At 33.6% G+C, this 13,451-nt stretch overlaps 1 protein-coding gene across 1 annotated transcript in view; it reads right to left on the bottom strand.

Annotated features, from left to right (window-relative positions):
- CFAP47 (cilia and flagella associated protein 47) overlaps window positions 1-13,451 on the bottom strand; it is a 363,081-nt gene that overhangs the window by 315,834 nt on the left and 33,796 nt on the right. Inside the window, 6 exon segments of the mRNA XM_015594565.2 lie at window positions 1,151-1,281; window positions 6,083-6,324; window positions 6,628-6,844; window positions 11,913-12,009; window positions 12,109-12,290; window positions 12,975-13,135. Of these exon segments, the coding sequence (XP_015450051.1) occupies window positions 1,151-1,281; window positions 6,083-6,324; window positions 6,628-6,844; window positions 11,913-12,009; window positions 12,109-12,290; window positions 12,975-13,135 (1,030 nt within the window).

Here is a 13,451-nt window from a genome sequence, read left to right on the forward strand (position 1 = left end):
AAGCAAAGGCGACAAATTGATCCCAATATAAATTCCAACTAGAGCACTTACTTCATGTGTGAACTTGTATTAATTAATTAACCACTTGAATCCTCTTATTTCCTCACCTATCAACGGAGTTATTAGTACATACCTATAGAGCTGTTAGGATTAAACTAAGTAATATGTAAACAGCATTTAGCATCATGCCCAAAAAAGTAATTAGTCAATATTGATACCTGTTATTAATGCTAAATCTACATTGCATACTAAACCTCCCATCTTTGTTAGGATGTGTATGTGGGAAAATTTATATTAGTAAACTTGTCAAACACAAAACACAGTGAAAGCAGTAGGATCCAGCTTATTTCAAACCTAGAGCAGTGAAAAGACCCTACTGATTCTGACTGCCACTTGCCATCATTAAAATGGATGAATCTCTTATCTCTTAAAGTTATAAGCTCCTTCTTAACTGAAATATGTAAGAGCATGATCGTGGCCTGGAGACAGAGATGGGATTTAATAAAGCAGCATTTGACTTGTGTTAAACTACTAAGAACATTGGGCGGGAAACTTGGTACACAAGTAAAGTGAATTCTTAATGATTAAGAGGCATGAAGTTATGGCCTTCTGGGCTCTACTATGGAAAGTTAAAATAACATATCACAGCTTTCACTTTATTCATATTTTTATTACAAGAAGTACATTCTATAAAAATAAGAAGTTTTCATATTTCCTTGCAATGTAAATTATATGATCTATTTCATACTGAATTATTATTACTAGAACACTAAAAACGTAATATGGTAGGGCAAAAGTATAATTTTCTCTATTTTTCCTTGGAGTCTTTTAATGAAATAATTTAATTTCAAGTGGCTCTCATGGTATTTATTATATATTTATAGAGGCTCTAATAACAACCTAGTATTGTTGGTACAAAAGTCCTGGCTTTCTAAATTAATTCTAGATAACAACCTAATTTTTTAGCAAAGTCTTCATTTGTGCTAGAGAACTGGCTAGAAGATGCTAAGATCATTTAATTAACTAACTATTGCATGCAAAATCCATTTTTACTAACATAGCATACATATCCAACTTCTATACACACATATGTATCCCCAATCAATTCAGAGCCTTCAAAATAAAAATCATAATCAAAGGAAATATTTACTCGTGCAACACATTTTAGTGTCAGTGTGTTTCCTTCATCAACATGAAGAATAAATTCTCCCCTTTCTGGATAACTGAAACCTGGCTGCCATGTCACTTCACATTCCAATGAGGAGTATGGTTCAACAGTGCCTATAGAGGGTTTAGAGAGAATAAGACAGTTACCACATTTTAATTATATTTATTTTTTTAATATCCAAAATAAGAGCCAGCAGACAAATGTAATGACATAATATAACACATTATTTAAATTAAACTCAAAATATAGGAAAATGGTAAATGAGAGATTATCAAATGAGTACAGACCTATGGTTTGATTAAAATCTAAAATGCATACCTTGTTTTCCGATTTTAACAGGCAGTAGAAAATATTTGACAAAAAGTATGCCAATATTTACCAAAAAACAGAAATTTGTCAGTGAAGTAAACTCTCCAGGATTAGAGATGGCTTTACATATAGACGGTCAAAAACCATTTGTGATCCTTGACCAAGTGTTCCCTCCAGGTTTTGCAGCATTCTGAAACACTTATTAACATCAGACTCTCATTCAGTTTTCAGAGGGAGAAATTACCAGAGCCGTTTAAAAAAAATGTTCACTTCCCTAGAAATGTAACTTCTGATGTAGCTAGAAGTAATCAACATATTTCTATAATGCAGATGTACTGAGAACCCATGAGGTATCAGGCACAGTTAGTGTGAGCTACTTTATCTGTTTAAATTCATCATCTCTTTTGGAGTAAGAAAATAATACTTGATGGAAAGAATGACTCATAAGTTCTTCCTTCATGAAGAGAGGATCACCTGAGATTCAAAGGCACAGGACAATGAACGAAGAGAGGAGTGACCATCACAAACTTTGCCTTGGGTCAGGCTGACTCAGGCGATGGCAGTTTCCTCAGTCTTAAAAAAGATATAGTGCCTTCCTTCTAGTGACTATGAAGGGAGATAATGACACATGTAAAGGGATTAACATAGTGTGTGATGCCCAGAAAGCACCCAGTGTCAGATGTTATTAATACTCTTGTAGGCACAGTAATTTATAAAAAGAGAAACTGGTCATGCAAGAACAGTCTAGTGGGAGTCCATCAGGATTATATTTGTCTATAAGGAACAAAAAATCCCGCCTCAGTAGGTTAGGAAGATATGGGTTTATTTATCATATGTAAGCAGAAGTCCACAGAGAGGTATTCCAGGGCTGCCTTAACAGGTTGACAAGTCCTTCAAGAAACAATTCTCCTTCTAGCTTCCCACACTATCATTTCTTACTGTGTGGCCTTCCTCAGTGTAAAAGGTAATATAGTATATTGGTTAAAGGAGCACAATTTCTAGGGTCAGACTCCCTGGTTCAAATTTCAATTCTGCCACTTACTAACTAGTTTCTTCATATATGAAATGGGGATAATGACTGTATCTAACTCAGAGAATCGTTGTAGGGAATTAAATAAGCTAAGATAAAGAGAAGTACTTCAAACAGTGCCTGGCACATAGAAGGAGGATGGAAATAAAAGAAAATTCTGTCCATATCTCCTTGGCAAGAAGCTTGGGAAAAGAGATTCCTAGAAAAGAACATTGCTCCCGCAAACAAAATGAGGGTCTTGTTAGGAAGGGGAATGGATATCAGATATGGGCTTAGCAACAACTACCACAACAGGAGATGCATATAAACGAATAAATGTTAATGACATAACAAATACACAGTGGAAGCTGAAAAGAAGAGGAGGGGAATCTAAACTAGTCTAAGAAAGTAGAAAAACTTCATTTAAGGAGATGGCATTTGAGTAGTGACTGAAGGATGAACAGGAACTCTGGAAGAGGACAAAGCCAGGGGAAGTATAAAAGCGAAGTGACAGTGCTGAAAGAGAGTGGTGTGTGGAGAAGACTGTGATGGGAAGTGTCAGTGTGTGGATTGAGCAAAGCTAGGATTGGCAGGGCAGGTGTTACAAATGGCCAAGGAGAGAGAGAATTGAGAAAGATAGTGAACTGACTGGAGACAAGTTTAAGATTGAGTGGACTTCAAGAGTTCAATGAAGTTAAAAACAAAGATGAAAACAAACAGCAGAAATATGAATGATATCTAATGGAAAAGTCGAATTACAAATCAATTCTGTCTATGAAACAGCAATCCACTCTTACATTCTCCCCTAAAAATATCCGCTATTGAAACACAAATTCAAAATATATCACACCTCAGGAAGAAATGACAATCACAACATGAAATTTAATTTAGAACTATTCATTTTAGTTTATAAAAATATAGAGGGATATGATTAAATGTATTATCTGAAATGCAAAGCCAATATAGCAAGAGGGATATAAGAAAAATAACTTGATAAAAATTCATTTTCTATTCATACAAAGCAGCAAAAACAAAATTGAGTAATTATTATCTGTATTCTGAGCATCAAAAAGAAAAGGACAATAAAAATCTATGTATAGAAATCGTGCATACTTCAATGCTATTTGAAATAGATGAGTACTGCATCATTTATGTTCTAAAAAGATCAAAAGTACTTAAAGACTAATGTTATTACTCATATAAACATTGTATTTAGAATTAAATGTCTTTGTGCTTTTGTGCTTCGATTTAAAAAATTTTAAGTGTTATGAGCAACCCAAAGAAAGTCAAATACTAAAATCTCCCCTGTAAAAATGAGTTCTAAAGTCCATGAAAAGTATAACTGGTATTACAGTTTATAATACTGTAATTCCACTCTTCTTTTGACAAATTCAGCATCATCACTGCATTTCCATGGCAGCCACAACGAGGAAGCCCAGCCCATTCAGTTCTGGTTAGGATGGAGAACTAACAAGGAAAAGTGCCTATACACTGGTGCCGTTCAGACTCTTTTAGCGTCATGTCATGTGCTTGATCAAAACCTACAGCTGGGACACATAAACTAGTACTGTTTGATACATGTTCAAAAAAAAACTGAAGAAGATTTACCTAGAATCTCTGAAATGTACAGAAATATTTTCTCTTTCTTCTCTGATTATTCATTCAGCTTTTCTCTAGATTAGGGCAGGACTCAGTACTGCCAGTATTCATAACAAAAAAAAAAAAAAAAAAAAAAACTTTGGTAAAATAAACAACCTAAAGGGAGGTCAAATGAATCAGCTAAATGGAAGGATACCTCTAATGCTTAATAAATTATGGATTGTGCTCAATCAATTCAGGCTAATAAAAAGATTAAATATGGCTATATCAATGATCTCCAATCTCAATGAAGGGATAGTCCTATTCTTCTACTTGTTAAATTTGTCAACATCCCTACCTATATCCACACTAAAATTAAGTGAATTTAAATCAACACTTAAGCTTGTTTATAACACACCCTGTTACAAACACTGGCAGAGTTAAATAAAAGTCATGATTTGGCAATGACTGATAATAAGAAAATACACTAAGGCAAGATTTCTACAAACCAGGACTCCTCTGCGATCTGAAGTATAGTCTGTTTAGATCACAACTGTAGACTATTCCTAAATTAGAGATAAAGAACGATGGTGGGGAAAGGGGAAGGAAAGAAGGTAAGGAAGAAAAGAGAGAGGGAAGGAAGCAGGCAGCATAGATGGCAAGACACATGATAGGTTGTTATTCCTCTGAGGACACTTTGAGGCAAAAAAAAAAAAAAAAAGTCCAAACAGAATTAGCAAATTTTCCTAATCAAATAGTTATTTATTTATGTGACACTTATTCTTTGCAAGTCATTACAGATAAGGAAACTAGTGCTTACAGAGTGCTTTTCTCAAGATCTCAAAGCTAGTGAAAAACTATGGCTAGTTTTGAAACAAGGTCTATCTGACTCCAAAATTTGTTTTAAATTCCACTCAGGCAGAATTGGACTTCAGCTAGTTATAAAGCACCATGTGAGTCACTGCAGATACAAGGATCCAGATCTTTCCATCTAACTGCAAAGTCATGACATGTACATAAAATGAAGATACTGATCATTCAGCTTCTAACTTGCCATTTTATTTCTTTAAATGATAGCTTGTGTCCTCAGAGATCCTCACGGCATAGCACAATGACATTTGTCAAATCTGACAGGCTACTAGATAAATGACAGTTTAGCAGTTACCAAGGCTCAGTTTTGTAACAGGTCCATTATGTGGAATTATTGATTCCAGGGAATGGCAGAAGCAATGTTAAGAGGATAGTTAACAAATATAAGGAACCATCAAAAATGGTAACTCTGAGATTATTTTTCTATTAATTAAAAAATCCCTTAGATTTTATTACCTGTATTAAATATTGACTGTAAAGAATTTATGGATCCTTCTAAAATAAGTCACAATCTAACAAAACGTTAGGTCATTCATAATCATATCTTATCATCATTATCAAAATAATACTAAACAAAAAAATACTGAGTTCATCAGTATCTGTGATTTTATTTGTCAACTTAGACAGGCTATGGGTACCAAGTTGTTTGGGCAAACATCAGTCTAGATGGTGCTGTGAAGGTATTTTTTAGATATGATTAACATTTAAATCAGTAGACTTTGAGTAAAGCAAATTACCTTCTACAATGTGGGTGGGCCTCATCCAATAAGTTGAATGTCTTAAAAGACTGAGGTCCCTTTAGATTTAAAACTACAACAAAAATTCTCCCCTGAGTCTCCAGCCTGCCAGCCTGCCAGCTTGCCCTGCAGATTTCAAACTTGTCAGCCCACATAATCGTATGAACCAATTCTTTAAACTCTCTGTGTGTGTGTGTATTTTTTTTCCTATTGTTTCTATTTCTCTGGAGAATCCTAATACAGGATCCATATTTTTAAATCTAATTTATATATGTAAACACAAATGCCCACATGACCATATCTGATTTACTTCTATATGCTTAGCACCATTACACAGTACACACTCAATAAATGATTAATGCCTAAATACATCAATAAATAAATGTCTAAATCAAACAAATAAACTATTACCTCGAATTGGACGAATGGAAAATGCTATCCCTCTGCTTGTGTTTACTGGCTGCCATTCAAAGTGGACAAAATAATTCTGATGATTATTCAACCTAACTGTCTCCCTAAAACATGTTTTCATCAAGAAGCCATGAGGTTTCAGTACTAGTTCATTGGAAGACAGCTCAAGTCTTACTGGCATGACAGCCGCCATCACTAGGATGTGCCCACCAGGTATCTTGTTCACTGTAAAGGTGAAAGACCTGTAACACAGCAAAGGCATCCAAATTTAACTGATAATAACTATTTGCAATTACAGAATTAAGTTACACGTAAAAATGCATATACTATTGACTAATATCCATGATTCTCAGTAAAGAAAATATCAAAAATTATGAAAGATTGTAACTGAAATATGAGTCTATAAATCTACAAATTGAGACACATATAGTTTCTATATTTTGGGATCAAATATAATATATACTATAATTATTGGAGAAAATAAAAACATATTCTACAAAGGACACTTTGATTCTAGCAAATAGAAATTTGAAAATAAATCCTACTTCCAAAATTTTCCAGCGTTGGGAGATTGAAATACAATTGAAATGTAAGTACTGGCTGTAGGTGGAATCACATATGAAAATTGGTTGGTTTTTCGAAGCTCTTTCAAATTAATATTTAACCGGATCCAAATATACTTAGGTAGCATATTAATGACATGTAATGGTTGAGTATTTGTAGAGTTCACACAAATATCACCAAAATTAAGAACAGAGGGCCCTAAAAAAATGAAAAGTTATTAAGTTTAATGTTGGTAATTTGTTCATTTTTTTAAAGTTTTTATACAATAATTTGATCAATTAATTTATAAAAAAATGGTACTTTGAAAAACTTTTATTATAATAAATATCAGAAATTATTAACCAAGTTTTTATCTAAATGTCCATAATTTGATGTGTGGAGATTATTGGCTAAAATTCAATATAATTACATTCTGATTTTGTGGGGAAAATATGTGACAAAATTATTAGCACTTATATCATCTTAGTATATGTATTTTCATACTCCAATATCCTCTCTACTCCCATCAAGACATTTATGTTCACTTATCCGGAATTTACAAAAATTGGTAATTTTCTTGTGACTAATTGCTTAAGTTTTCCCCTTTAAATGCCGAAAGTTTTTATATCATAACAATATAAATAGTTATATCTTATCCTGTCTTAACAGTCTGATTTAATTATAACTGATATACAGTAAACTATACATGTTTATAGGTACAGAATTTCAGAAGTGTTGACATGTCTATCCCTGTAAAAAAAAATCACCACAATGAAAAGAGTGAACATCTATCACTTCAAAAAGTTTTCTTGTGCCCCTGTACAGTCTCCCCCTCCCACCATCCTCCATATTCTCTACCCAGACAACCACCCATCTGCCTTATGTCACTGTAGATCAGTTTGCATTTTCTAAAATTTTTCTTTAATTCTTTGACTCAGCAAATTCCCTGGAGATTCATTCAAGTTGTTTCATGTGTCAATACTGTATTCCTTTATATTACTAAGTAGTAGTCCATTATAGGTGACTGTTTGTCTATTCACCCTTTGAATTGTTTCCAGGTATTGGCCACTACAATTAAAGGTGCTAAAACATTTGTGCACGAATATTTGTTCGAACATATACTTTTTTGGGGAGGATAAATATCTAAGAGTGGAATTGATGGACCATATGATAGATGTATGTTTAAATGTATAAGAAACTGGCAATCTGTTTTAAAGTGGCTACATAATTTCACATTCCCACTAGAAGTATATAAAAGTCCCAGTGCCCTCACATCTCCGACAACAATGGAAATGGTGAGTTGTTTTGGGTTTTGTTTTGTTTTTTTTTTTAACTTTAGCCATTTTAATAGATTGATCTCATTGTGGTTTTATTTTGTGTTTCCCTAAAAACTAACAACGTTGTGCATCTTTCCCCATGCTTATATGTCAGCTATAGATCTTCGTTAATGAACTATCCATCAAATCCTTTGCCTGTTTTTAATTGGGTTGTTTGTTTTCTTAAATTTAGTCTCAAAAGTTTTATATACATTCTGGTTGCAATTCCTTCATCAGATATATAATTTGCAAATATTTTCTCTCAGTCTATGGCTTCGTTTTATCCTTTTATCAATATCTTTTGAAAAGCAGAGTATGTAAAGTTGATCAATTCCAAATCCATTTGTCTTTTTATAGATGGTGTTTTTTATGTCATATCTAAGACATTTTTGTTTTCCTATGATCATGGATGTTTTTTCCTATGTTTCCTTCTACAAGGAAGCGCATGGCTTATGATCTATTTTGATTTAATTTTGGTATGATGTAAGATATAGATACAAATTCCACTTTTTTTTTTTTTTTTTTAGGTATATGGCTCATATGTTCCGGCATTAATTATTGAAAAAAAATATATCTTTTCTGCACTACACTGCTTTTGTACCTTTGTCAAAATTCAGTTGTCCAATATGTGTAGGTCTATTTCTGAACACTTACTTATGTTTCACTGGTCTATGTGTCTATATGCCAGTACCACACGGTTTTGCTTACTGTAGCTTTAAAATAAATCTTGAATCAGGTAGTGTTTTATCCCTACTTTGTCCTCCTATTCCAAAACTGCAGACCAATGTATTTTACGAAAACAAATGCAAAATTCTATATTATGATTTAACAAAACTATGAGGCAAAGAAGGAAGTTGTCAAAAAAAGCTATAGATCTATATCGTATAGAAAAATATAGATTGTGAAAGAGGAAAGGAAAGAAAAATCAAGATAGAAAATATGGCTAGAGAAACCTAATTTCAAATTCACTCACTCCCACTAAATAGCTGAGCAACTTCATCAAGGTGTTTTACTTCTCTGGGCTTCACTTCACTCATCTCTAAAATGGAAATAAAAGTAGTTACCTCATAAATTATTTGTGTCATTTAAAGGATTAAATGAGATCATGTTTGTAAATTGTTCAACACAATACCTGGCTTATAATATGCACAATAAATGGTAGCTTCAAACCAAAATGACTGGACATCTGCTGATGAAGCAAACGACACTTTGCACAATTTCCAATGTAACCCAGATTCCTATAATAGTTTTCACTAATTGATTCAATTGATCTCCAAGATCTCTATTGTGTCTCTTGACAGTCACTTCAATTTTTAAAAATATTATAAATATAGCAGAAAATTTTCTGCAACTACAATCTCCTTTGGTAGTACCAGTCCCTATACTGTGTAGAGACTCAAGAAAAGCACCTATGATGTGTGAAAATGACAATGTGGCCCCAAAATGTGCCACTTTGGCATGTGGATTATTTTAAGCTGAAAAAAATCAAGACCCAGCAAACCCAAGAAAAATGTTTACCTCTTCCTTACCTACCTAAAAGACTTTATGTAGGGAGCCTGGATCCAAGAAATAGCTACTACTAGAGATAACTTTTATTTGAACGACCTATCTGTACTGCAGGGTAAACATCCAATAACAGAATATCTGCTCTTCTTGTCCTAGAAATTGCCCTCCTTCCCTTTGAATCCCCGACCATAGTCCCTATCCTATTCCTTAGTTCAAGATGGTATATAAAACGCAACTGTGAAATTGCTCTTGGGTTTTCTATTTTTTTATGGGATTCTCGTATGTACGAAATTAAATGTTTTTCTCCTGTTAGTCTGTCATGTCAATTTGATTAAACCAGTCAAAGAAACTAGAGGGGTAGAAGGAAAAATTTTCCTCCCCTACACTCTCCTGTCCCTTTCATAAACTGCCTCCTTTGTACATGCTTCCTCCAACTGATCCAAAATTCTCATCATTAGAGTTGCTGACCATATAAACACAGGGCCCTCTCTGCAGGGAGTTGTTTTTTAAAATGCCCAAAATACTAGGTGAATAAGGGAGAGAAGTTAGTGGAGGAGTTGTAGAAGAGCCACTGGACACTGTCTTCTACCTTTGTTCCTTTTGCATTTGTATAGAAATGCTTATCTAACTACCTGGTCACCAATATGGAAAATGCAGAGCATTTAACACCTAATAATAAAAGGTAAATTCCTGGAGATATAAAACCCAGTACATATCACATGCCTGGCACAAAACAGAGGCATACTGAATGATATTTAATCACCTCCCACTGCTTTCCCTCTGATCTTGTATCTCTTTGGATGTTACCTTTCTTCTGGATAATATCAGAGTTGGTATTTGTTGTTTTGTGTGCTGGGTTCTACCTAGGTAGAGAATTGGCATGTCCATATCTATTAATCACCCTCTGCTCGCATCTCCCTCAAGATCACCCTAACCCTCTCTAGAATGAAATGCAACTCTATTTTCAGACCAATAAAGCTACTATTTCTTTAACTGTAATCATCCTTGGTGAAAGTGACCTAGGGAGGGATATAGTACAACACCTCTGCAAGGTTAAAGAGTTGTCACTTGCTTCTTAACTCATGCCTAGAGGTGTTGTCAGAATAATAATGATCTTAATGGCAAACATTCAGAGAAGGTCGACATCACAGCCTAAGATTTCAATGTTGGTTAGGACAAGGAAAAGACAAAGGAGCCAGAAATATTAAGACAGATATCCAGGAACAAGAAAGACAATGTGGGTCTTAATAAGATCTTATTTATACCCAGAATAGCCAAAGCAATCTCGAAAAGGAAGAGCAAAAACTTACCATAAAGTTATAGTATCAAAGACAAAGGGATAGATATACAGATGAATGGAACAGAATTGAGACTCTAGAAATAAACCCTGACATATATGGTCAACTGATTATCAACAAAGGTACTGAGACAATTAAATAAGAAATGATAGTATTTTCAATAAATGGTTCTGGGACACATGAATATCCACATACAATAATATTAATTTAGATTCTCAACTCACACCATAACAAACACTAACTCAAAAAGAATTTTAGCCTTAAATATAAGGTTTAAAAATTATTAAAATTTTAAAAGAAAACAGGAAAACTATTTGTGACCTTGAGTTAGCTAAAGATTTCTTGGGCATAGTATCAAAAATATAATCCATAAAAAAAATTTTTGATAAATTCATTTACATTTAAATTAATAACTTTTGTACTTTAAATATTATTGAGAAAATGAAAAAAAGCCACAGATTTAAAGAAAATATTTGGAAATCATATATCTGATAAAAATGTAAAATTGTAACTCTCTTATATTGTTGCTGGGACTGTAACTTGGTACAGTCGCTTGGGAAAATTTTTGGCAGTTTCTTTAAAAGTTAGACAAAAATTTTCCATAAAATCCATCAATTCTATTCCTAGGAATCTAAACAAAAGAAAACATGTTTACTCAAAGAATTATATGTGAATGTTTATAGCAGAATTATTCACAATAGCCTCAAACTGGAAACAGCTCAATGTCCATCAACTGGTAAATGGATAGACAAAATGTGGTATTCCCATAAAATTAAATACTCTTTAGATATAAAAAGGAACAAGATATTTATACCTACTACCACACGGATGAACCTCAAAAACATTACCTAAGTAAAAGAAACAATATAAGAGATAACACATATTTTATGATTCCTTTCATGCAAAATGTTCAGAATAGGCAAACCTATAAGATAAGAAAGTTGACTAATGGTTATCTGGGGCTACGGGTGGGAATAGGGAGTAACTGCCTATGGTTATGAGGGTGATAGCAGCTTTCTAAAATTGAATTATGTTGATTACATAATCTGGTAAATTTACTAAAATTAATTGATTTGCATAATTTTAAACTGGTGAATTTTATGGAATATAAATTATACTTCAATAAATCTGTTAAAAAGACATTAGTAGGTTTTCACAAATTCTTACCAACAATTACTTGATGAATCTGTTTTGGTGTCAAAATTAAGCTGCAATCATGTTTTTCATGAGGTGTAGATGGGTTCGATTTAAGTCCTTTGAGAACCTGTGAAAAATCACATTATTCCAAAATGAATTGTTTGATATTAGCAAAAGTAATTTAAGAATTCTCATGGCATGGTCAAATGTAAAATACTATACATGCCTTTCTTCCCAGAGCCCTTGCCTCCTTGGATTCCATATTCCTGGTACTTAGCAGTTGGTAAGGATTGATCTTACATCCTACTGAAAATAGGTTTTCTTCTACTTCCGATTCTGAGAGCGAGGGTGACTTTAGACCTGATGCTGGCTGTAATCCTATGTCTTTATCGTCATATGCATATTTGCCTAAACTATGGAAATCATAATAATAACTAATTAATGCCAAATCTTTTGCAAAATACATCTATAAACCCAAAAACATCTGTAAACCCCAAAAAAATCTGTAAGCCCCATTGTGCATGCTGCTGCTGCCCCAGTGAGATCTGCTTAAGCAGACTGATCCCTAATCTGCATAAAATTGCCTTCTGCTGAGGAGACCCCATTCTCAAACACGTCCCCAAAGAAGTTATGTCTACCCCACCACACCCAAGAACAGTCAATGACTAACATGAAGCACAAAAGACAAGTGTCTTTGGCTCAGGCTGAAACAACTACGTGATATAATTTATGCTCAAGAGACTCTAGGCATCAGGCTGAGAGTTAATTTTATATAAAATACATCATTTCTCAGTTTCCCCCATTCCCTATCCTGCTTCTCTAATCTTGTACAGGTTTCTCCTAAAAGAACACTGTCCAAAAATCACATGTGCTGGCAACCCTGTCTTAGGATCTGCTGCTGGGTAAACCCACCTAAGACATTCTCGAATCAAAGGTAAGAAAGTAAATAATTGCAGTAAAAGTATTTCAAAGTTTTACTATTTTCATATATGAAAAAGTAACTTCAATCACTAAAAAGAAACTAAGGAGTAAATAAACAATTCTGGCTCTAGAGGCACCATGATCTATTTTGTATTGTTTCAGGAAGTGAACCTTACATCTCTGCTTTTTTTCTCTGCAGGCGCGCATTTCTTAAATCTTTAATGTATCTTGCATAACAATCTTCATGTGCTTTCATTTTTAATTTTTCAGAATTAGTATATGCAAAATCAGGATCCACATAGTTATATCTTGGAATATTTGTGAAAATCGTCCTACAATATGAGCAAGTCATGTTAACATTTACATGTATGCATTTATTTGATCAGTATTTATTGAGTGCCACCTATGCCAGGGATTGGGTATAGAATGGTGAACAGGGGAGATTCCAGTCCTTTCCCTCATGTCCTCTCATATACCAAGACATTATTACATAGAGAACTAGAGTGATATCTAGTTTCCTTCTTAACAGAATCAGAGAAAATGCCTAAGGTCATCGGGATGTAATGGTATCTATCCTAAATCCACTCTTCCTAAAAGTTAATTGCTTTTTGATCACTGTGCTCAAAATTAGAAAAAAAAATAATATAT

This window comes from Pteropus alecto, unplaced genomic scaffold, assembly GCF_000325575.1.
Source record: "Pteropus alecto unplaced genomic scaffold, ASM32557v1 scaffold258, whole genome shotgun sequence".
Classification (NCBI taxonomy): Eukaryota; Metazoa; Chordata; class Mammalia; order Chiroptera; family Pteropodidae; genus Pteropus; species Pteropus alecto.